Source organism: Triturus cristatus, chromosome 2_1, assembly GCF_964204655.1.
Source record: "Triturus cristatus chromosome 2_1, aTriCri1.1, whole genome shotgun sequence".
Lineage (NCBI taxonomy): Eukaryota > Metazoa > Chordata > Amphibia > Caudata > Salamandridae > Triturus > Triturus cristatus.
In genome coordinates this window covers 821,845,419-821,868,072 of record NC_140581.1, presented here as the reverse complement: position 1 = coordinate 821,868,072, position 22,654 = coordinate 821,845,419, and the positions used below count along the sequence as shown (strand labels likewise).

The window sequence follows — 22,654 nt, the reverse complement described above, 5'->3', positions numbered from 1 at the left end:
TGTTGTGTCGTCCATAGTCCCTGCACTGTGTAAGTGAGTACATGAGCTCCCCAACCCTGGAGAGAGGCGTCCGCTGTCAGTATTATTTCTGGAACAGGCTCTTGGAACGGTCGGCCCTTGCAAAGGTTTTGTGGATTCCACCAATGCAGAGAGTTGTATACCCGACGGCTCACCAACACTAGGTCTTTTAATTGCCCGTGAGCCTGATTCCATTGACGTGCCAAGCACTCCTGAAGCGGGCGCATATGTAGTCTCGCGTGCGGGACTATGAAAATGCAGGAGGCCATCATGCCTATCAACTGCATGAACACTCGCGCAGGAAGGGAGTGTTGAGGTTTGAACTTTGAGATCAGCAGTTGCATGCTATTGATCCTCACTAAATTTGGCTGAGCTGTGGCTGCCAGAGTGTTTATGGTCGCGCCCAGGTACTGTCGTACATGTGCGGGTTGGAGATGTGATTTTGGGTAATTTAGTGAGAATCCCAGACTGTGAAGAAGGTGAATGGTGAGGGACGTGTGGCTGGCACATTGCTGGGCTGACTTTGCCTGAACAAGCCAGTCGTCCAGGTAAGGGAAGACGTGAATGTGTTGTCTCCGTAGATGTGCAGCCACTGTTGCTAGGCACTTGGTAAAGACCCTGGGTGCCGTTGTTACTCCGAAGGGGAGAACTTTGAACTGATAGTGATGCCCCTGAATAGTGAACCTGGGATATTTCCTGTGTGATGGGTGTATGGGTATGTGGAAATACGCATCTTTTAGGTCCAGTGTGGCTAGGAAGTCTTCCTGACTGAGTAGCGGGAGAACTTGCTGTAGGGTGAGCATATGGAAATGCTCTGAGAGAATGTATTGGTTGAGGGGTCTCAGGTCTAGTATAGGTCTGAGCGACCCGTCCTTTTTTGGGATTAAGAAGTACAGAGAGTACACCCCTGTCCCCTGCTGGTTGACTGGCACGACCTCTATTGCACCTTTTTGCAGCATACTTAGCACTTCCTGCTGCAATAATGCCAAGTGCTCTACGGACATAGGACGGTGCTTTGGCGGTATGTTGGGTGGGGTGGACGTTAATTCGAGACAGTAACCGTGCTGGATAATGTCCCTGACCCACCTGTCTGTGGTGATGGTTTTCCACGCTGAGAGGAACCGTTGGAGTCTCCCCCCGACAGGTGTTATGTGGTCGGGGGGGCAGGGAGAGGGCGTCACTGTTTGTTTTTGGGGGGAGGACCTGGTGTTGCCATAACCACGTCCTCTGCCCTTGGTGCTGGAGCCACGATATCCACCTCTGTTGGTTTTATCATAGGTACTCTGTGTGCCCCCTTTAGTGTACTGCTGCTGTGACCCCAGACCTCTAGCTGCTCCTCTATTCCCGGGGCGACGAAAGGAGCCACTACGAAACTGCTGCGTCTGCAGAGCCCCCATTGATTTTGCAGTGTCAGTGTCTTTTTTAATTTTCTCGAGGGTAGTGTCAACTTCAGGGCCAAATAAATAGTCTGGGTTGACCGGTTGATTTAATATATTGTTCTGAATCTCCGGCTTGAAGCCTGAGATTCTCAACCATGCATGCCTTCTCAACATGACGCTTGTGTTGATTGCCCTCGTCGCTGTGTCGGCTGCATCCAGTGCGCACTTGATGGATGCATTGGTTAGGAGTTGTCCCTCTCTGATGAGGAGCTCCGCTGCCTCTTTATATTCATCTGGCAAATGTTGGAGTAGTGACTCTAGTGTGTCGTAGTGGGATCTATCATAACGGGCTAGGAGTGCCTGTGTGTTGGCAATGCGCCAGATGTTTGCTGCTTGCGCTGAAATCCGTTTGCCTGATGTCTCCAGCACTTTGGACTCCTTGTCTGGGGGAGGAGCATCACCTGTTTGTGAGTGGGCTCTTTTGCGAGCATTAGCAACCACCATGGAGTCCAAAGGTAACGGACCCCTAATGTACATAGGGTCTCCGGGTGCAGGCTTGTTTTATTTTTTTAATCCTGGGGTTTAGCACACGTGCCCTGGTTGTTTCCTTAAAAATGTCTTTTGCAGGTTTGAGAACTCCTTTTAACATGGGCAGAGTTTTGACAGTTCTTTCTGAAGAGGCGAAAGTGTCCACCAAGAAGTCTTCTTCGACAGTGTCAGAGTGGAGTTCTACTCCATGATTGGCAGCAGCCCGTTCTATGAGGGCATTAAAGGCAGCAGTGTCCTCTGTGGGAGATGTCTTTATGTTATAAAGCTGCGTGTCATGGGTATCTGGTGCGGTACCCTGGTCTGTGGGGTCATCCCATGCCTGATCTGGGTCTTGCAGGTGATCATCAGGATCGATATCCCCAGGGTAGGTGGTATCATCCCCTACATAGTCCTCTACTGCGTCTGCCTCTGAAGGCGTAGGAGAAAAGGACGGTGGATCCTGATGGAAGGGTTGAAAGTGTTCATGAAGCACTGGCTCTGACCCTGCCGGCAATTTGTGTTTGAGAGGAATTCTGTAGGAGTCCAATCCCCTCTCTGGCGTGATTTTCTGCTTGCGGAGCATCAACCAACCAGTGTTGGTGTCGATAAATCGTGGCTGTGAAGGCTCGAAATCTGTTTGTCCAGTGGATGGGGACTGTGTCTGGCGGACACGTGTCCGAATCTCGAACAGTTTCGGCGCCGTGGACGGCAGCTACCCAAACGTGATGTTGGTCGGCGCCGACGGTGCTTTCGAAGCCTTGTGCGTGTCGGGACCCGACGGAGAGTGGAGGGCTGCCCGTTCTCTGATGCGTTGCAACAATGCCGAGACCTGTTGCACGGTGAACGCAGATGGCTCTTTGGAACCGGTCGGCACCTTGGAGGTAGGCGTCGAAGCGGCACCCGACTTCTTTGCAGTCATGGGGTCATCGATCCGAAGGGAGGTATCGACGCTCGTCGGAGTCGATGACTTGGCAGGCGCCGCCGTCTTAGACGTCGACGCAGACGGGGTGGCCACCTTGACTTTGGTGGTTGGGGCCGATGTCTTCGGTGCCAGAGGCCGAGGCGCCTTGTGGGGACCGAGGGCCTTCTTCTTCGTCTCGGAACCCGTATCCGCTGCGGTGAGCTCGGCACCGAAATCCCTTTTTGCGCGGTCAGAGCCGATGACTTTTGCCGGCGTCGAAGGAGTGGAGGGCTTCGAGACGATCACAACCAGTTTCACTTTCGGTTTCGATGGAAAGGGTGCGATGGATGGTTTCGGTTTCGCTGAAGGGAATCCAGTTGCCTTCGATAACAATGGCTCTTGCAAAATGTTCGAGGCCGGGCCCGAAGGCGGGGCAGAAGAACCGTGAGATTGATCTTGGGTAAGGCCCGAAGGCGATCCCTCGACCTGAGCCTCATGACGACGTATTTCGTCGGCCTTTGTATCGACGGGTTGGCCTAGCTCCTCGCTGGAGCTATCTTCCTCGGCCCCAGAGGCCTCATCGTAGTCTCCTACCTCTTCGACGACTTCTTCTCTCTCAAAGATCACTTCATCGTCGCCTTCCGATCGTGAGTCGTGTTCGGAAGCGGGGCTGGAGTCTACGTCTTCCACGCTCTCGGCGTCCTCGTCTTCAGTGCTAAAGATGTTGGGCGGGGCAGGCGCCGATTGCTGCGCCTCCAATCTCGCTTCCCATCGATTCCGGAGAGTCTTCTTCGAGCGGAATCGGGCACAGGCCATACATTTCGACTCATCGTGATCCGGTGAGAGACATTTGTTGCATACCGGGTGGACGTCGATGTGTGGGTATTTCGCGTGGCATAAAGGACACCTTTTGAATGGAGTCCTCGATTCCATCGTCGATCGAAGTTCGATGTTTGGACCAAGCGGATCCGAAAAGCTTGAAGAAGGTGCTAAAGCACTAAAGAAACTAATCGATACCGAACGGGAACAGTACCGACGATAACTAAAGGCCTTTTGGCCTTGAACTGAATTTTCATAACTTGAGCTAAGATAAGCACATCCGAACCCAATGGCGGAAAAAAACAATCTGAGGATGGAGAGGATGCTCATGCGCACTGTGGTCCAGGGGAGGAGTCACCTATCTCGTGATACTTCGAAGACTCTTCCAGGACAACAATGTGCAATCATCCGGACCCAACACTAGGCGGCGATCTATGCACAGATATGAATTCAGCAGCCCACATGCCTCGAACTGTTAAGATTACTCACTGGGGAAGGTGAAAGTCTTGGTGGTATTATCCTTTCTAGCCCTTCCGTGAAAGCTTAGATGACATAGCGATAAATGCTGCCTATTTTGAAGGTAAGGTGCTATAGAAGCAAGATGCAGTCTAATGGATGTATAGGCCAATGCTGACTGCTGCAAATGTAATCGGTAACCTAGTATGTTCTGTATGGAAGCATCAACGGGGTTGATGTGATTGTTATTGCAATAGATGACAAAACGTTTCCATTTGGCTGCGTAGCGGGCCCTTGTGGTAGGTTTTCTGGCCTCTTTAATAATGTTCATACAGTCTAGTGGAAGGTTGAGATAACCAAACTATGACTTCAGGAGCCAGATCGCAAGGTTCAGCTGTTTGGGATCTGGGTGCCCGATTCCTCCATGGCTTCGTGTGAGGCGATTGGGAGTCAAATGTAATTTTTGGTGTGGTACCAGAGAGAGTTCCAACAGGGTTGTGAACCAGGGTTGACGTGCCCATGTTGGAGCTACTAGTATTAGCGTGAGGTGTTTGCCTGAGTTTCCGAACCACTGAGTGGGAGAGGTGGAAAAGCGTAAGAAAATATCCCTGACCAGTTCATCCATAGAGCATTGCCTTTGGACAAAGGGTGTGGATACCTGGAGGCCAATCTTTAGCATTTTTCGATTTCGTGTGTTGCGAACAGGTCTATGTGAGGGACTCCCAAGCCTGGAAGTACGGTTTGAGAACTTGAGGGTGAAGTTCCCACTTTACTTTTATTTGATGCCTCTGTCTGCTGAGGAGGTCCGCCATTTGATTGCTGACTCCAGGGAGGTGTTCCGCCAGCAGATAAATGTTGTGGTGAATAGCCCACTTCTATATGTCCTGGGCTAAATGGGACCTGTTTTTGTATGTAATACATAGCTGTCATGTTGTCGGTTCGGACTAACACAGCTTTGCCAGACAGGTGATCTTGAAAGGTTTTAAGAGCTAGAAAGATTGCCAGGAGCTCTAAGAGATTGATGTGGAGCATTTTTTGCTGGCGACTCTACAATCCTTGCACTGTGTGTTGTTGAAGATGAGCTCTATATTTAGAAAGGGTATGCAGTTCCTTAAGGGGATGGTTTGTTAGTGAGGTCAATTCTCAAATCCGTCGATATTGATTGGACTCAAAGAACCTATAGGTAGGGAAGGGGAGTTCCCATATTCGGAACTAATGCCCTCACACACCCAGCAAGCTAGATGTCATGCTTCATCTGGGCCTGCTCCTAGTCGGGCCGGCGGTGCAATGCCCGACGGGCACCCGTGAACGGGCTCTTTAGCGGAGATCTTTTGTTCCTTGCCGTTGAGTGCATGGGTGTGAGGGGCCTGAAGGAGTGTAGATGAGTAGAGTGAGTTAAAAAAGGTTGGATAGTCTGTTGAGTGTGTTTATTTAGGACAGCTGTCCACCTCATTAAAAAGTTAGAGGAAGTAGTGAACAACAAAAAGTCCACTTCCTTTGCCCTTGGTCGAGGCACCTGTCAGGGCTGCCCTCTTTCACCGCTGTTGTTCGCTCTGGCCCTTGAACCACTAGCTGCCTGGATTCGTAGGGACATGAGCATTTGAGGGTTGCGGTGGTCGGTTGAATGGGAAGATCGCATCTCCCTCTACGCCGACGATATCCTCCTCTACCTTGCCTCCCCCAAGAAGTCCCCGATTGTCGTATTTGACATATTGGAAGTTTTTGGACGATACTCTGGGTTCCGAGTTAATTGGCAGAAGTCCCTTATATATGTCCTTCGCGGGAACTCATCGCAACTGCCTCGGAATTGTCCGATCTCAATCGCTACTGAGGGATTTCAATACCTCGGCATATTTGTCTCCCTTGACCCCGCACTTCGCCGATCTCGTAACCTAGACCCGCCCTTGCAGCGACTTAAAAGTGACATCGTCCATTGGAAGTCACTGCCAATCTCCCTATTAGGTAAGGCTGCATTATTCAAAATGAAGTCCTTACCCCGTTTCCTCTACGCACTTCAAAATGCTGCTGATCCAGTCCCAAACTCGTATTTTAAGGAAATAGAAGGGCTCCAGAGGGACCTATTATGGTGCGGAAGACCACGCATTGCCTTGCCGAAACTAACACTCAGTTGGTATGATGGTGGAATTGGGCTACCAGACATTAGAAAATATGAATGGGCTGCCCACCATATAGCCATAAACCATGGCACCTATGGCCCCCCTGACGCTCCGGGGTACCGGATGGACCGCTGGATTCTCCCTAACGGAGCCTTTGCCCGGGCTCTATACTCCAAGCCTGCCAAATACCCACTCACAGGGCCCACTAAACATACGGTAAAGATCTGGCGTACTGTGACACCGTCTCTAGGATGGCCCAATAGATTAACACTCGCCACCCCACTCTGGGACACACAAAAATTAGGCTATTTTGAAAACACCAAAGGTTTTAGCAAATGGGACCTTATCGGCATTTCAAGAATTGGGGATCTGTGGGGTCCAGGGGGAGTGCTCTCAAGACCCAATATTCACTGGCAGACTGAATTGTTTAGATATCTGCAGGTTCGGCATGCGTTGCAGTCGGCGATTGTTAGTGGCTCCTCCTTACCGGACAGCTCCCCACTAGAGGACAGGCTTCTTGATGGGTACATGACTGAGCGTGCCATTTCACTGACGTACAGGAAACTCAATAATATGAGCGACCCACTGACCTTGCTGCGGGAGAAGTGGACAGCGGATGGGATTGAGTTGGACGATGAGGGGTGGCAGGAGGCGGTCTCCTCCCCTAAAACGGTCGCGATATCAGCGCGACTCCGGTTGGTGCAACTGAAAATTTTACACAGAGTATACATAACGGGGCCCCAGATGGTACAAATGGGAGGTCAGACAGATGGGTCTTGCAGACGGGGGTGCACAGTCCCAGGCATTTTCATGCACACCTTATGGCACTGTAGACATATTCAGGAATATTGGCGAAAGATACATGAAATTATTAGCAACACTCTGAAAATTGAGATCCAGCCGGAAGCCCCCAGATGCATCCTCAATATTTGGGAGCCGACAGACCTGAACCACCATGCCATGCAGTGGGTTACACTTGGTTGCATGATAGCAAAGAGAAATATAGCGCAACTCTGGGGGGCGGCACATGTGCCCAACATCGCTGATTGGAAGAATGACCTTGATTGGTGCATGCACCGTGAAAAAAACTGTATACATTGCTCGAGGCTGCCCCCGTAAGTGGTCCAAAGTGTGGGCCCCCTTGAACACATACCGTGGTAATATCTGTTCCCCACCCAGATTGTTGGAGGAAGAGGTCTCCCTTGAAGTGTAATTCCTACTGTACAAAATTCCTGTATGCTTATGAACTTCTGTCTTGCTGCCGCCTATTGTATGATTCAGTGATACTAGGCCATGTTGTCGAATTGGTTTTAATAAAAAGATTTACAAAAAAAAAAAAAAAAAAAAAACAAGTTAGAGGAAGATGGACAGATAGTGTGACTTGTATTTGTCTCTAACTGTCTCCTACTCTAGTGGTCGACATGTTTCATGCCCTCATGGCATTTCGTCAGGACCTGTCTGTGTTTCTATCTACAGTGTACAGAGGGTGATACTATCACTATCTGGGGCTGGCACCACTAAGGTGTGCCAATCGTCGCAGTGGAGCAACCTGCGGAGAAGGGAATATCAAAATTCAAATCAGAATCATACTTGCTTATGTTCAAGGTTGCAACCTTGCATACCTCAAGCCAACCAAACCATCGTGAGGTATATAACATCAGTCTAGTTCTGTGCCCGTTATAGTTTATGTCAGAGTGCAGGTGAACACCTGAGTGGGTGATCAAGACTAGGGTTGGAGTCATTCATTAGACCCTTAAGTGGTAGACATCTCATCACCAATTTAATTCATCGCATAGGAGAATAAGTAGCAAATTATTTTTTTTAAGGTGAAACTCACCTAGAGCGACAGGTATTAGTGCTTCAATCAGCTCTTGGCGGTATCACAGGCTAACCCATTAGCTATCTGTGAAGTGAAATAAACGTAAATCCACGTGTTAAACGGCAAAGGATTTGGCTATTCAGGTATAGGATGCTGTTCCAAATATGGAATATCTTGTTGTAGTGTGAGGTTGTGTATGGAACAAGGAGTACTAGGCATCCAAACATTCTCTTAGTTAATAAAGAAGAAAATTAAAAAGCGGTTGTTCTACCTTTAAGATCCCTTGTCTGAGCTATACTACGGTTCAGTGGTTGCATGTCCCAAGGTAGCCTGATTGGTAATGCCAGGAGTTATAGTCATGTATTAGGGTATCGCCAAGTATTGTGGCCATTGCTAGTGGCTGAGCACTGGAAGTGACTGAGTGGGTTGAAATATGAGAATGAGCACTTGAATGTTTCGAATTTTGGCTGCATTGAACTACGCTAGAGCTTTCAGAGTATCTAGAGTGGCTCCCAGGTAATCTTGATGTGTGTTTGGCTGAAGATGTGATTTTAACACATTGTTTGAGAACCCTAGCTGTTGAAGCAGCTAAATGGTTAGTGAAGTGTGCTTGTGACATTGTTGGTAGGTGCTGGCTTTGATGAGCCTGTCTTCCAGATAGGGAAATATGTATGCTTTGTCTTCTGAGATGCGCAACTACTACTGCCAGACATTTTGTGAAGTATCTGGGGACAGTGGTGACTTCGAATGGGAGCACTTTGAATTGGTAGTATTGACCCGCTACCACAAACCTGAGAAATATGCGGTGAGCCGGATGGATTGGAATATGAAAGTAAGTGTCCTTTAAATCTAGAGTAGAAGGAAATTGCCTTTTTGCAAAAGAGGCAGTATTTGTCGCCGTTTTACCATGTGGCAGTGGTCTGACTGTATGTAGAGGTTGAGTTCTCTGAGATGCAGAATGGGTCTGAGAGAGCCGTCCTTTTTGGAATTAGAAAGTAAAAGGAGTACACGCCTGACCCTTGATGTTGAGGTGGTACAGGCTCTATGGCTTGTTTTACTAGCAGGGATTGTACTTCCTGTGTGAGAAGGTGTAGGTGATCAGGTGGAAGTCTGTGAGACCTTGGGGGAATGTTTGGAGGAGTGTTGATGAACTCCAGGCAGTAACCAGACCGGATAATTTGGAGAATGCATTTGTCTGTTGTAATTGACTGCCACTTTGGTAGAAATTGTGACAGTCTTCCCCCTACAGGTGTTATGTGGTCAAGGGGAACTATGGGCAAGTCACTGTTTTGTGTTGGATGGCGAGGTACGTGTGTTGGAACCTCTATCTCTGCCTTGGCCTTTGTTTCCTCTGTAATTGCCTTGATAGAAACCCTGGAACCTGAGGGTCGGTTATTGCAGTTATAGGTGGACGCAGTGTCTGAGGAAGCAGTTTTAGATCCTGCCCTATAAAAGGAGCGTCGAAAGGAACCACGCCCTTGTGGAGACAGAAGTGCTCCCATGGATTTAGCCACTTCAGTGTCTACCACCGGTCCAAAAAAGGTATTCCTTGTCAAAGGGTGTGTTTAAAATGGAAGTTTGAACCTCCGGTTTAAATCCTGATCTGCACAGCCAGGCATGTCTCCTTATAAGAACACTGGAGTTTACAGCTCTGGCAGACGTATCAGCAGCATCTAATTTGGTTGTTGGAAATTAACTGCCCCTCACAAACCAGATCTTGGGCCTTTGATTTGTGTTCTTGATGGAGAAACTGGATGAGTTGCTCCATTTCATCCCAGGGTGCGCGGTCATAGTGTGCTAGTAATGCTTGCGTATTGGACATTTGGAGAAGTTAGCAGCCTGGGTAGCTATCCTTTTCCCTGAAGCATCAAGGAGTTTCGATTCTTTATCTGGTGGTGGTGCTTCTCCAGTAGTCTGGGAGTTTGCCCTCTTCCTTGCATTAGAAACTACAAGTGAATCTAATGGTAGTTGACCTTTTATGTACACTGGATCTGATGGGGCAGGCTTGTATTTTTTATCCACCCTCGGGGTAAGGATACGTGCTCTGACAGAATCCTTAAAAATTTCTACAAGTCTGGTCATGCCTTGTAACATGGGCAACATGTGTGTAGATTTTTGTGTGTTTTGTAGAGTCTCAAAAAGAAAATCCTCCTCAAGAGATTCTTTGTTTAGTGGGACTCCATGGTAAGTAGCAGCCCTACTTAATGACTCTACAAATCTTACACTGTCATGTGGTGGATAGGGTTTGGTAGGATATATGTCCGGGTCGTTATCAGTGGGAGAATCAGTATTATAGTCACCCCACACTTCCCCAGGCTGATCGTCATCATTGTTATCCCCATCACCCGGATTGTCAGGTGTGTGTGGTGGTGAGTGCTCAGGTGAAGTTGGCACAGGTATAGTCTGTGGTAGAGAAGGTGAAGGAAGAGGAGGAGGGGAAGGATTTGTCCCAACTGTTCTCTTCTTCAAAGGTATGTGGTATTCTTTTTCTATAGTACCACCTCTTTTTAAAATCACTTTAGTGGGGATATGTCCAGTCTTTGGGAGTATAACCTGGATTTTTTGTTTCGGATCCGGTTGGTTGATTGGATCACCGAAAACATGTTTTTTGGGTGACTTAGGTGTTTGTGTGTTTCGGCTCCGAATGTTTCGGCGTCGATGGTTTCTTGGCCGGGGTTTTCAGGTTCGAAGTTTGTTTCGGTGCCGATGGAGAATGTTCGGTGCCAGACTTTTTCTTCGGCTCGTTGCCCGATTTGGCATGGGGCATTTCGGAGCCAGAAGGCTTTTTAGTATGCTTCAGTACCGAGCACGAAGGCGGGGCTTCAGGAGCTTGTTCTCGCACCTACCGAAAGCCCGAGGGCGCAGGTTGGTGCAGAGCCTTCATCTTTGAAGAAAGTGGAAGGTGGGGTGAGGTAGGGGCTGTACTCACGGTACGTTGTCCCTGCGGGATGTCTTCATCCTCATCGGAGCGATCTTCGGAAATGAAGATGTCTTCTTGTTCCTCATCAGCTCCGATGGGTTTGTCCCCTTCCTCCTCTTCAGATTGAGGTCCAAAGAGGTCAGGAATGGAACCTGCTTGTTGTCTTTGCATGTCGCGTCGAAGGGCCCAATGATTGCGAAGAGTCTCTTTGGAGCAGAAAGCTTGGCTCACGTCGCAGTGGTCTTCTCTGTGGTCGGGTGACAAACAAAAATTGCACACCTCGTGAGAGTTGGTGCGCGGGTATTTCACGTGGTACCGAGGACAGAACTTGAAAGGAGTTCGTTCCATCGTCTGCGAGTTAAACCAGGGGCTAGGCCCGAACGGCCTACCACAAGCTTTCTGATCGAAGTTTACTTCAGGAATCATAATCTGCAAAGAAAGAGGAACGCAAACTGAAACAATTCTGTTGAGTGTGAGTGAAATACGCGCCGAGAAGGAACGAAGGATCGACATCGAACGCAGCGAGATACATCCGAACCCGATGGTGGAAAAAACAATCTGAAGATGGAGTCGAAGACCATGCGCACTATTGCCCATGGGAGGAGTCCCCTACCTCGCAACTAGGAAAACTTTTTCCGAAAAACACAAAGTGCAAACATCCAGACCCAACACTAGGTGGAGATCTTATGCAAAGCATGTGTCCTACAGCTCACATGCCTCAAACATCTATATTTGAGAGGGAAAAAAACAGCTCACATGCCTCAAACATCTATATTTGGGAGGGAAAAAAACATCTCGAACAATTACTTGTTCGTCATCCTCCTTGCTGGTTTGGTTCCTCCTGTCGTTTATTGATATTTCGTCCACACCGGAAAGAATCATCGTCACAGCTCCTTTACTTCTGTCCTTTAACTTCTTGCGGTAGATGTCTCCTAAAGTCCAAAGGCTCAACTGCTTCCTAATACAAACGGAACAAAGTATTGAGATAAGAAGCTAGTATGAGCACAGATCTCACATTTTCCACCCCATCAAATAAATGCAATAATATACAAGAAACTCAAGCACAACAGTAAATATATCACTTTTTCAGTTATCCACATACTATCTAATATTTTTAAGCATTGTTTGGAGGCCTACTTACATTGCCAAAAAGTTTTGCTGTGGTCCTATCACAGAGCCAGGTCTACATATTCTAATCCAGCCAACGGTTTCTCCTGCAGTCATCCGGAAATGCTTCATTAGGTAGCATCCAATAAGGGTACCTGTTCGGCCAAGGCCAGCTGTGGAAGAGAGAAGATGAACACTGTTCACCGCATGCAGCAGCTTCCACCCAATTACATAGGTCACCAATACAATGGTACACTGTCTATCTTCTCTTTGATCAGCAAGAGCAACCTTTATGCAGATCTGCAGTCACTTTACTTTAGTAGGGCTTCATTTAACTTCCAACTTGTAATCCAGAGGTAGTATGCATGTGCTCAAAACCTCTATATAATAGTGTAATTGTTCTCACTGTAGACAGAGCTTAAGCCAGGAAAATTAAAACAATATGATTACTCAGATTCTTAACATACAGTACAAGGAAATAGTCAATGCTACAAAACAACAAAAAAAGGTCAGAAATTGCATTCCTTATGGCAATTTCTCACATAGCCACAGATTTTAATACATTGCCACATACTTAGGATGAGGAGATGACAAATAGCAAATAAAGTTTCTAAATCGGTCTTTTCTAAAGATCATCATATAACATTTGTCACGAGTACATACATTTTCAAGAGTTACATTTGCCAGAGTTCAAATTGTTTTTTAGCTTCCTAGTCAAAACTTCTAAGGATGTATGCAACTGACTTTCTCTTACACAATATCAATATTCACCAGAGACAAACCAGACAAACTAGATCTTCATAAATGAGCAGCCAAGCCTAGAGACTGGGGACAATTGTTAAGAATGTGGCCTTTCTGCCAAAACTTGGGCAGCAACAGTGGAGTTACCACTGTTGAGTATAGGCCAGAGAAACCATTAGAATCATAATACCCATTATTTCACCCGGACTACGGACTTTTTGCGCGAAGCAAAGCAAAGGGATAACGAAACAACAGGCTTGAAGTTGGCTAAAACATACACCGAATTCTTTGGCCACCAGGATTTTGGGAGAAAAGTTGTAATTCAAGTGAAAGCCCACATTCCATGTGACCTAGGTGTGACAGAGGGGCCTGCATGGATTCAGGTCAGCGTCTAATCAAACAGGAGATTGGTCCATTTGGCATGAGAAGCACTTCAGCTTTGCAAGGGTTTAAGTTCAGCAAGTCAGAGGACTTTCACGAGCCAAAGTAAGTCACAGGTCAGATCATTTCCAAATTGTTCGGGGTTAGTGCTTTCTTTAAGGATTGGGAAGACCAAATATAACTTGTGTATTATTCACAGACATGTAAAAGACAAACCGTAGTTGCTAAAAAAGGGCAGTTATTGTAATGGGGATAGAACTGAGCCCTGTAAAACAGGTGTAAAGGATCTGCTGATGATCTGAAAGGAACTTAGTAACACATTTGACAACTTGTCCACTTAAGACAACTTCAACAATGGTGCTTTTTCTTAAGACAGAGTGATCTATGTTGTTATCTATACTTCTATACACGTTTGGTGACTGGCTGAAATAATAGCTACTTATGGGTGCTCTGTGGGGAGCCTATCCAGACCAGCAGAAAGGTATTAGGCTTAAACTGGTCTTTCAACCAAAAGGCTGGAAAGCGGCTACTAAAGTAATTCTTTTGACACACAAAAACACCCATGATGACCAACTCTTTTTTTTATCTTTTCCAATTAGTGTTAGGTCATATGGATGGTGTTCCTAGATTCTTCCCAGCCAACATTCAAAGAACTAGGCATTTGACATAGCATAACTTTACCAATGAGTAAAATGGATGCAGCCTCAATTTGCAACATGGCACTGCAGCCTACATTAACCCTTTAAATATGAGAATTTATACAGTTTAGTTGTTTTAAATGTAAAAACTATGCAGCTGGGTCCAACTATTAATAAGGCACAAGGAAATGTTAATTAATTAATACAGCTCAGTACTTAAATGCCAAAAACAGTTTACTTTTACAAATTCCCGAAATGGAAGATTAAATCCCAAAGAATGCCTATGATGCGGGGAACGGAACCCCAATGTTGCCTGTGAACTTACACTGAAATGAACACTGGAAAGTGTTGCTCAATATAGCGTTTAGTGGTTTGCAGTTTACTTGGAAAGGTAAAACGGTGGCACATTTGACTACTGTGGTAACTTTTATTTGGGATTAAGGTGAAAAGTATTTTGTCTTTTCCATGTTTCTGCATTGCGATTTTTGTGTTTTGACACATGCTACTTTTATGGCCATGTGTACATTTTTTACCTGACATATGGGTGGCCAACATCTCACTGAGGACATAATGGGAGTATCTGACTTTTACAAACCTGGCATGGTTTTTGTGCACTCATAGCAGACATACAGAAAGATTTAGCAAAAATGGCTACCACGTTTTGGGAAGGCATATGCACTGAGGTGCTGATTAGCAGCCTCTCATTATTTAGAGATCAATAACAACTACAAAGGTTCATAAAATGCAAGCTACAATTTAGGCATGTGTTATGTATCGGAGGTCAAACACCAAAACGTGACAAGAAATGTGAATACGTAAAGGGCACAAATGTCCACTTTACATAAATTCTTTGTGGGAAAGGGCCATGGTTGAACCCTTACAGGTTAACATAACATCACATGTATTTGTAAAGGGCACGTTTACCCAAGCGTATCCTGGTGCTGATTAACAAATGTTTATTGTTACCCAACTCAATGGTACTTACTTTACTGACCTCAGAAGTATGAAAGGCTTGAGTGGACGGGCTGGGATTTGAACCTGTGACCATGAGGTCAAACACAGGCCCCTATAGTAGACGCATTAGTCCACTACGCCACCAGACCCGGATATTGAGTTGAATGCACTCTTGGATAGTTTGTTAGCTAGCTGGTAGCTATGCCAATTCTTGGGCTGGAATCATTAATTCCAGCCCAATATCACAGTTAAAATGAACACATTATTCACTTTCTGTAATGCCTCATCAGGTAGTGACTAAGTAGCCACAGATTCCTTACCTTGGAACATCCCCAAGGCATCCGTTCTGGATCCAGAAATTCTTGAGCAGTGCTCTTGTGCGCTGGTAGGTGACGATTAACAGCCCTGAGTTGGCAAAGCCGGATGCGACGTTTGTAGTGCCTAAATAGACGCTAACCCAGTGTGCGGACATCAGTTTGTAACTATTTTCGTACCAGATGCACGGAACCACATGAGGTTTTTGACCAATGTGCAGATTGTAAGGGCCTCCAAGGATCTTGTTAGGTGGGAAAGTCCAGTTCACATAACAGGGAGGATTGTTAAGGAATCTGCGGCTAAATAGGAGTCTCTACCAAATATGGAGTTACTGAAGGTAACTAACTTGTTTATCTGAAGGCAACGTCCAGCTGCAGATTTCTTACCTTATAATAGATACCAAAGCAATAACTCCCCAGAGGTGGGTCTGCGAACTGGCTGGAACCAAAAAGTCCAGGAGAACCGGACAGGTAAAGCACCCATCATGATAGACTTTACTGTCAAGGAAGCAGTGTTTGGCAAACGTGTGTAGAGATGCCCATGTAGCAGCCGGACAGATGTCCAGGACAGGAACTCCCCGAGCTCACGCAATAGATGCAGTTTTGGTTCTGGTGGAGTGAGGCCAAAAGGCCTCAGGGGGTTGCTTCTTGTCTACTGCACAGCAGATCATTACGCAGAGTATAATCCACCTGGCGATGTTCTATTTCTGCACTTCTTTCCCCCGCTTTATTCCAGTAAATCCTGCAAAGAGCTGATTGTCCACTCAGTGTTCTTTGTTGAGATCAATATAAAAGGACAGTGCCCTCGGAGTGGAGCCTTTCTTCTTCCTTCAAGGAGTGAGGTGGAGCAAAGAAAGTTGACAATGTGTTCCTTTGGCCGACGTGGTAAGGTGTCATCATCTTTGGTAGAAAAGTGGCACAGGTTCAGCTATGCATGGATTCCAAAGTATAAGTAAAAACTAAATTAAGATCCCATTGGGGCATAAGAAAAAAGTAGGATGGGAACGTGCTGAAGTCCTTTCAGAAAGGAGGTCACTCAACAGTGAAGTTTGGTCTGACAAGAGCAAAAACCCAGAGATGGACAAAAGATACCCCATATATGGGCCCAGAGCAAGTCCTTGCCAGGATACGCACAAAACAAACAGAATCACTTCGAACAAGGGTGCATCTGTTCTTGGCATGTAGCGCTGTAGGGCTGTATACTTTAGCATAGATCGCCATCTGGTGTTGGGTTCGGATGTTTGCAGTTTGTTTTTGTTGAAAAAGTCTTTGTTAGTAATGCGATAGGTGACTCCTCTTTATGGTGACAGTGCGCATGGACTCCATTCCCAGATTGTTTTTCGCCATGAAGGGTAATGATGGAGTTAGTAGGAAAGTAGAAAAGGATTTCCATGTGTAATGTTTCTAAGTAAGATAATACTGCAACAGATAAAGGTATCCGGGGAGGTGGGTGGGTGTATACAACTCTACAGCTCTTCATGCCAAGAACATATGCATACTTGTAAGCAGCATTTTCCATTTGAGGCATATGAGCTGTAGAATGTATACTTTAGCATAAACTATATAGCAGTTTTCCTCCTTAGCGGTGGCAACCTGCATCCGTTGCAGTGGTCTGAAAAAGTGTTCTCAATACAGCCTGGCCCACACGAGCTTGTTGCTTAGCTTACACATCTACACAATAGTGTTTAGTGAAAGTGTGAGGTGTAGACCAAGTTGCTACTTTTCAAATGTCATCTAGGGGGATGTTCCCTAAGAATGCCATAGAAGCCCTTATTTTACGTGTGGAATGAGCTCTAGGGGGAATGGTTAGCGTGCGTTTAGCTTCGAGATAGCATATTTGGATGCACTGAACAATCCATCTTGCAATTCCTGTTTTTGAGATGGGATTGCCCTTGTGAGGTGGCGAGAAAGATACAAAGAGTTGTTTAGTCTTTCTAAAAGGTTTAGTTCTTTTTATGTGGTATAATAATGCTCTTTTGACGTCTAGTGTGCGAAGAGCACGTTCTGCCACTTAGTCTGGTTGAGGGGAAAAAACTGGGAGTTCAACAGACTGATTAAGGTGGAAGGCAGAAACTACTTTGGGTAGAAATTTTGGGTTAGGCCTAAGAACCACTTTACCATTATGCATTTGTAAAAATGGTTCTTGTATGGTTAATGCCTTGAGTTCAATGACTCTCCTGAGGGATGTGATAGCTACCAGCAAGGCTACTTTCAAAGTGAGGAACTGTAACTGACATTTGTGTAGAGGTTCAAATGGAGGACCCATGAGCCTGGTAAGGACAATATTGAGGCAGGAACTCGAAATAGGGACAAGTGTTGTCTGTTTTGGAGGTAAGCGGCTATTGCAGCTAGATGTAGTCATATAGATGTATATGCCAAATTACATAATTGTAGAGGCAAGAGATAACAGATAATGTTTTGAATGGAAGCATCTAGTGGGGTGATTTTGTTATTTGTACAATAAACAACGAATCGCTTCCACTTTGCTGCGTAGCATGCTCTTGTGGTAGGACGCCTAGCCTCTTTGAAGACCTTCTTTCACTCTAGTAGGAGATTAAGGTAGCCAAATTCTACGCCCTCAGGAGCCAGATCGCAAGATTGAGTTGATTGGGATCTGGATGTCTTATCTCGCCATGTTTCTGTGTAAGAAGTTTGGGTGAGAGGTGTAGCTTTTGATGTGGAACTACTGATGGTTCCAAGAGGGTTGTGAACCATGGTCGTTGGGCCCATGTTGGAGCAACTAGGATCATTGTGAAGGAATGCGGTTTGAGTTTCCGAACCACTAACGGAATGAGCGGGAGAGGCGGAAAAGCGTAAGCAAATTTGTTTGACCAGTTAATCCATAGCGCATTGCCTTTGGACAATGGGTGTGGATATCTGGAGGCGAAGTTTGGTCATTTTGCGTTGTGAATTGTGGCGAACAGATCTATATCTGGGTGTCCCCACATTTGAAAGAATGGAAGAAGAACTTGAGGATGGACTTCCCATTCGTGAATTTGTTGTGTTTGTCGACACGAAAATCTGATTGTGTACTCCTGAGAGATGTTCCGCAAGCAGGTATATCTTTTGAGGAATAGCTCATCTCCATATAGTTTGCGCTAGGCGCAAAAGTTGGAGTGTGTGTGTTCCCCCTTGTTTTTGAACGCAATACATTGCTGTCATGTTGTCTGTACGTATTAGGACAGCTTTCCCTAGTAGCAAAAGTTGGAAAGACTTTTGTGCTAAAAAGGTTGCTAGTAACTCCAGGTGATTTATGTGGAGTTGTTTTTGTCGATGGGTCCTTAAGCCCTGAATAGTTTGACTTTGTAGATGAGCTCCCCAGCCGGAGAGCGACGCGTCTTGTTCGTACTATCTGTGGAACCGTGTCGAGGAATGGCCGCCCTCTGGAAAGGTTTTGTACATTCCACCACAGCAGAGACCTATGTGTGCGGCTGTCCACCAACACCAGATCTGTCAGCTGACCTTGAGCCTCGTTCCACTGATGGCAGGATAGTTTTGTGTGTGTGCTGCACACAATTGTTGTGGGATTTGGCCTTTATGAGCCAGTCGTCCAGATAAGGGAACACATGAATGTGTTGCCTTCTTAAATGAGCCACTACCACTGCGAGGCATTTGGTGAAGACTCTGGGTGCAGTGGTTACTCCGAATGGAAGGACTTTGAACTGATAATGTTGAACCTGAGATACTTTCTGTGAGAGGGGTGAATAGGAATATGAAAGTAGGCGTCCTTTAGATCCAGAGTCGAGAGGAAGTCATCTTGATGAAGTAGTGGGAGCACCTGTTGCAGAGTGACCATGTGGAAGTGGTCTGATTGGATGTAGAGGTCTAGGGGTCTGAGGTCTAATATTGACCTGAGAGAGCCGTCCTTTTCTAGAATGAGAAAGTAGAGTGAATAAACCCCTGTGCCCTGTTGGGGTAAGGGGACTGGTTCTATTGCATTTTTGTGTAGTAAAGAGAGAATATCCTGTTTGAGGAGAGTCAAATGTTCTGTGGACATTGGACGGTGTTTGGGAGGAATGTGTGGGGGAGTGGACATGAGTTCCAGGCAGTAACCATACTGGATAATTTGGCTCACCCACCTGTTTGTGGTGATGGAATTCCAGACAGGTAGGAACTGTGAAAAGCGTCCCCCGACAAGTACGGAGCGGTCGGGGGGAAGCGCATGGAAGTCACTGCTTGGTGGTAGGGGAGCTGCGGGTGTTATTACCCCAGCCACTGCCCTTGTTGTTGTTACCCCTGCAACCTCCCCTAAAGTATCCACTGGAAAAGGAACTCTGATTTGGGCTTTAGTAAGATGAGGATGGGTGTTCTGGTGTGTTGGTTTTTGAGCCAGCACAATAAAAGGAGCGTTGAAAGGAGCCTCTAGAAGAAGATAACTGCAAGGCTCCCTTAGACGTTGCAGTTTCCGTGCCCTTTTTCATCTTTTCTAAAGATGTGTCCACTGCAGGGCCAAAGAGGTGCTCTTGGTCGAAGGGCTGATTAAGGATACTGGTTTGCACCTTCTGTTTAAATCCGGATATACTGAGCCAAGCATGCCTACGTAACAATACGCTAGTATTGACTGCGCTGGATGCGGTGTCTGCGGCGTCTAGAGCAGATCTGATTGATGTATTTGTGATTAATTTGCCTTCCTGTATGAGGTAATTGGCCTGGTCTTTGTATTGCTCCGGTAGGTGTTGAATGAGCTTCTCTAGCTCATCATAGTGAGCCCTATGGTACCTTGCTAAGAGAGCTTGTGTATTGGCTATTTTCCAATAGTTAGCAGCTTGAGACGCCATACGTTTTCCTGATGCGTCTAATAATTTGGATTCTTTATCTGGGGACGGGGAGTCACCTGAACCTTGAGAGTTGGACCTTTTACGTGCATTAGCCACTACCAGGGAATCTAAAGGAAGCGGACCCTTAATGCATATGGGGTCACTGGGAGCAGCTTTGTATTTTTGTCTATCCTTGGGTTAAGAACCCTAGTCCTAACAGGGTCGTTAAACTGGTGCGTGTCTAATGAGCCCTTTTAACATTGGTAGGACGTGTGAGGTTTTTGTGGCTGAGCAAAAGTCTCTAAGAGAAAATCCTCCTCTACAGGGTCAGAATGTAGATTTACTTTGTGATATGTTGCGGCCCTATTGATTAATTGGGCAAAGCCTACATTATCGTCTGGTGGGGATGGCTTTGAGGGTTAAAGAGCTAGGTCTGTTAAGTCAGGATCTGTGTTATAGTCCATCCATGGATCTGTGTCCTGTGCGGGATCATCATTGTGGGATTATGTTAGCATCTCCTTGCCCGTCCCTATCTCCATTATCACTATCCTCTGGTTGCGAGAGTGGAAAAGTCTGATCCGGAGAGTGTACTGGAGAGATCAGTAAACTGGGATCAATAGTTGGGGGGAGGATGTGTAGGGGGTGGAGAGGTATTAGTGCCCATGTCCATTCTTTTAGCCGGAACAGGTGAATTTGGTAAATGGTCTGGTTTCCATTTTGTAGGTTGTTTGGAGAGAATATGACCAGTCTTTGGATGGATATAAATTATTTTCTGGTTTGGATCCGGGACCAAAAGTTCTTCGGAGCCAGTGTTCATTTTGGTGCCGAGGATTTATCCCTATGAGGAGTCTTAGGTTGTTTAGGCATAGGGATAGTGTCCAGTTTAGAAGCCTTTTCTGAAGACTTCGGTGTGGATTGTTTCGGCTCCGGAGTGTTGTGCTTCGGGGGTTTAAGCGTCAAAAGTTTTTCTTTGGATTGTTTCGGCTACGACGTCTTGGGTGTCGAATTTTTCCCTTTCTGCTTCGGTTCCGAGGGTTTGTCCTTCAGCTGTCAGTGCCGGAGGGTTTTCCGGTGTCGATGGAGGAAGGACTTGCATATCGGCAGCCTTGGACTTCGGTGCCGAAGCTGGTTTTTCGGCACCGGAGTGTGGTTGGCTCAAGCCCAAGCCGGAAAGGCTTGTCTTTGGTTTTCATACCCAAGCCCGATGGCGGGGCATCTGAAATGTTCGACTGGTGTGGACCTGGGCCTTGTGGCATCGAGTCCGACAATCACGAATGGTCTTCTCAGACTTGAAAGATAGACAAGCCTCACAGGTATCCTCTTGATGTTCCGGAGAGAGGCAGAGATTACACACTGGGTGTAGGTCTGAGTGTGGGAATTTAGCACCACACTGGGGACATTTCTTGAAGGGAGTCCATTCCATCAACTTCCGTCGGAATCAGCGCGGATAGGCCCAACAGCCCGCATCGAAGTTTATCAAAGTTTTTTCGATTGAAGAAGATGTGCGTCGAAAGGACAATACCGTTGAGGGGCAAGTGATTGCGCGTCGATGGGGGTTTCGATAACAGCACCGACCCGAAGCGCAGCAAGTCACATCCGAACCCGATGGTGGAAAAAAACTATCTGGGGGTGGAGTTGATGCGCATGCGCACTGTCACCATATGGAGGAGTCACCTATCTCGTGATTAACAAAGATTTCTTCAACAAAAACAAACTGCAAACATCCGAGCCCAACACCAGATGGCGATATATGCTAAAGTATACAATATACAGCTCATATGCCTCTAACAGTTTCTGTTGATAGACATCTCGCTACAAAGATGACCTCACAGACTTTGGGAGGAAGAGCAAAGACTTCAACTGTAGCCATTCAATCGCGACACGATGTCCTCCGGAAGGGGCAGTCTGATCGGAGGACAGATGCTCATGAGAATGGATAACAAACTCTTTGCACATTCCTGAGCCAGTAAGCTGATCTTGGCCTGGTTGGTTGTGATCTTCTTGAGTATCCAGGGTAAGAGCACTAGCAGCGGAAAGGGATAGATGAGTTATAGGTTCTATTCTAAGTGGATTGCTTCTAAAAGCGACAGAAGCTTTGGAAACTGCAGTGAGCAGAAGCGCTGACATTGCGTGTTCTTAGCGGTGACAAACAGATCAAGCCAAGGTTCTTCCCGTTCTTGGAAGAGACCTTGCACTAGTTGCTGATGTAGACACCATTCATGATTCGCAAGGCATCGGCAGTCGTGTTAGTCATCCCTGGCATTCAGATATCTCATCAGGTACATCACGACCAGGAAGATGCCCCGGCCAAGTCCAGAGGCGCAGAGATTCGTAGCACAAGGTCCACAATCCCACTCCGCTCCACTTGTTGCAACACCACAGTAAGCCATGAAGAAGGCTCGCAGCTCCATGAGACTGATATGGAGCTGGGATTCGGCCAGAGACCTAATCACCTCTCCCAAGTGGCCACTCCAATCCAGAAGGGATGCACTGGTCACCATTGTCAGCTCCGGGTGGGGAAGGGAGAGTCATGTGCCACTGATCCAGTCGCAGTTCATTAGCTATCAAAGCTGATCTTTTGCACTCTTCCCTGAAATCTGGATCAGGTTGAAATTCACCTTGTGTGGTGCCCACTTGGACTTCAGATCCCATTGTAGAGTCCACATATGCCACATATGCCACTGGGCGTGCTTCACCAGTAGCATGCAGGAGGCCATCAGTCTCAGCAGTCAGGACTGAGGTTGATACATCGAGATCATAGCCTGAATGTCCCAAACTTTCCACTCTGGAGGATAATCGTGAAAA

General features: G+C 46.6%; 1 protein-coding gene across 17 annotated transcripts in view; it reads right to left on the bottom strand.

The window, feature by feature from the left end:
* CDC14B (cell division cycle 14B) overlaps positions 1-22,654 on the bottom strand; it is a 609,243-nt gene that overhangs the window by 186,068 nt on the left and 400,521 nt on the right. For all 17 annotated transcript variants that reach the window (XR_014970356.1, XM_085632862.1, XM_085632855.1 and 14 more), the window contains exons 10-11: positions 12,099-12,237; positions 11,765-11,915 (exon numbers count right to left, since the gene is read on the bottom strand). Coding sequence is in view for 16 of the 17 variants with exons in the window: in XM_085632862.1 (XP_085488988.1) it covers positions 11,765-11,915; positions 12,099-12,237 (290 nt within the window). In the remaining variant the exon portion in view is untranslated. The remainder of the gene's footprint in view (positions 1-11,764; positions 11,916-12,098; positions 12,238-22,654) is intronic.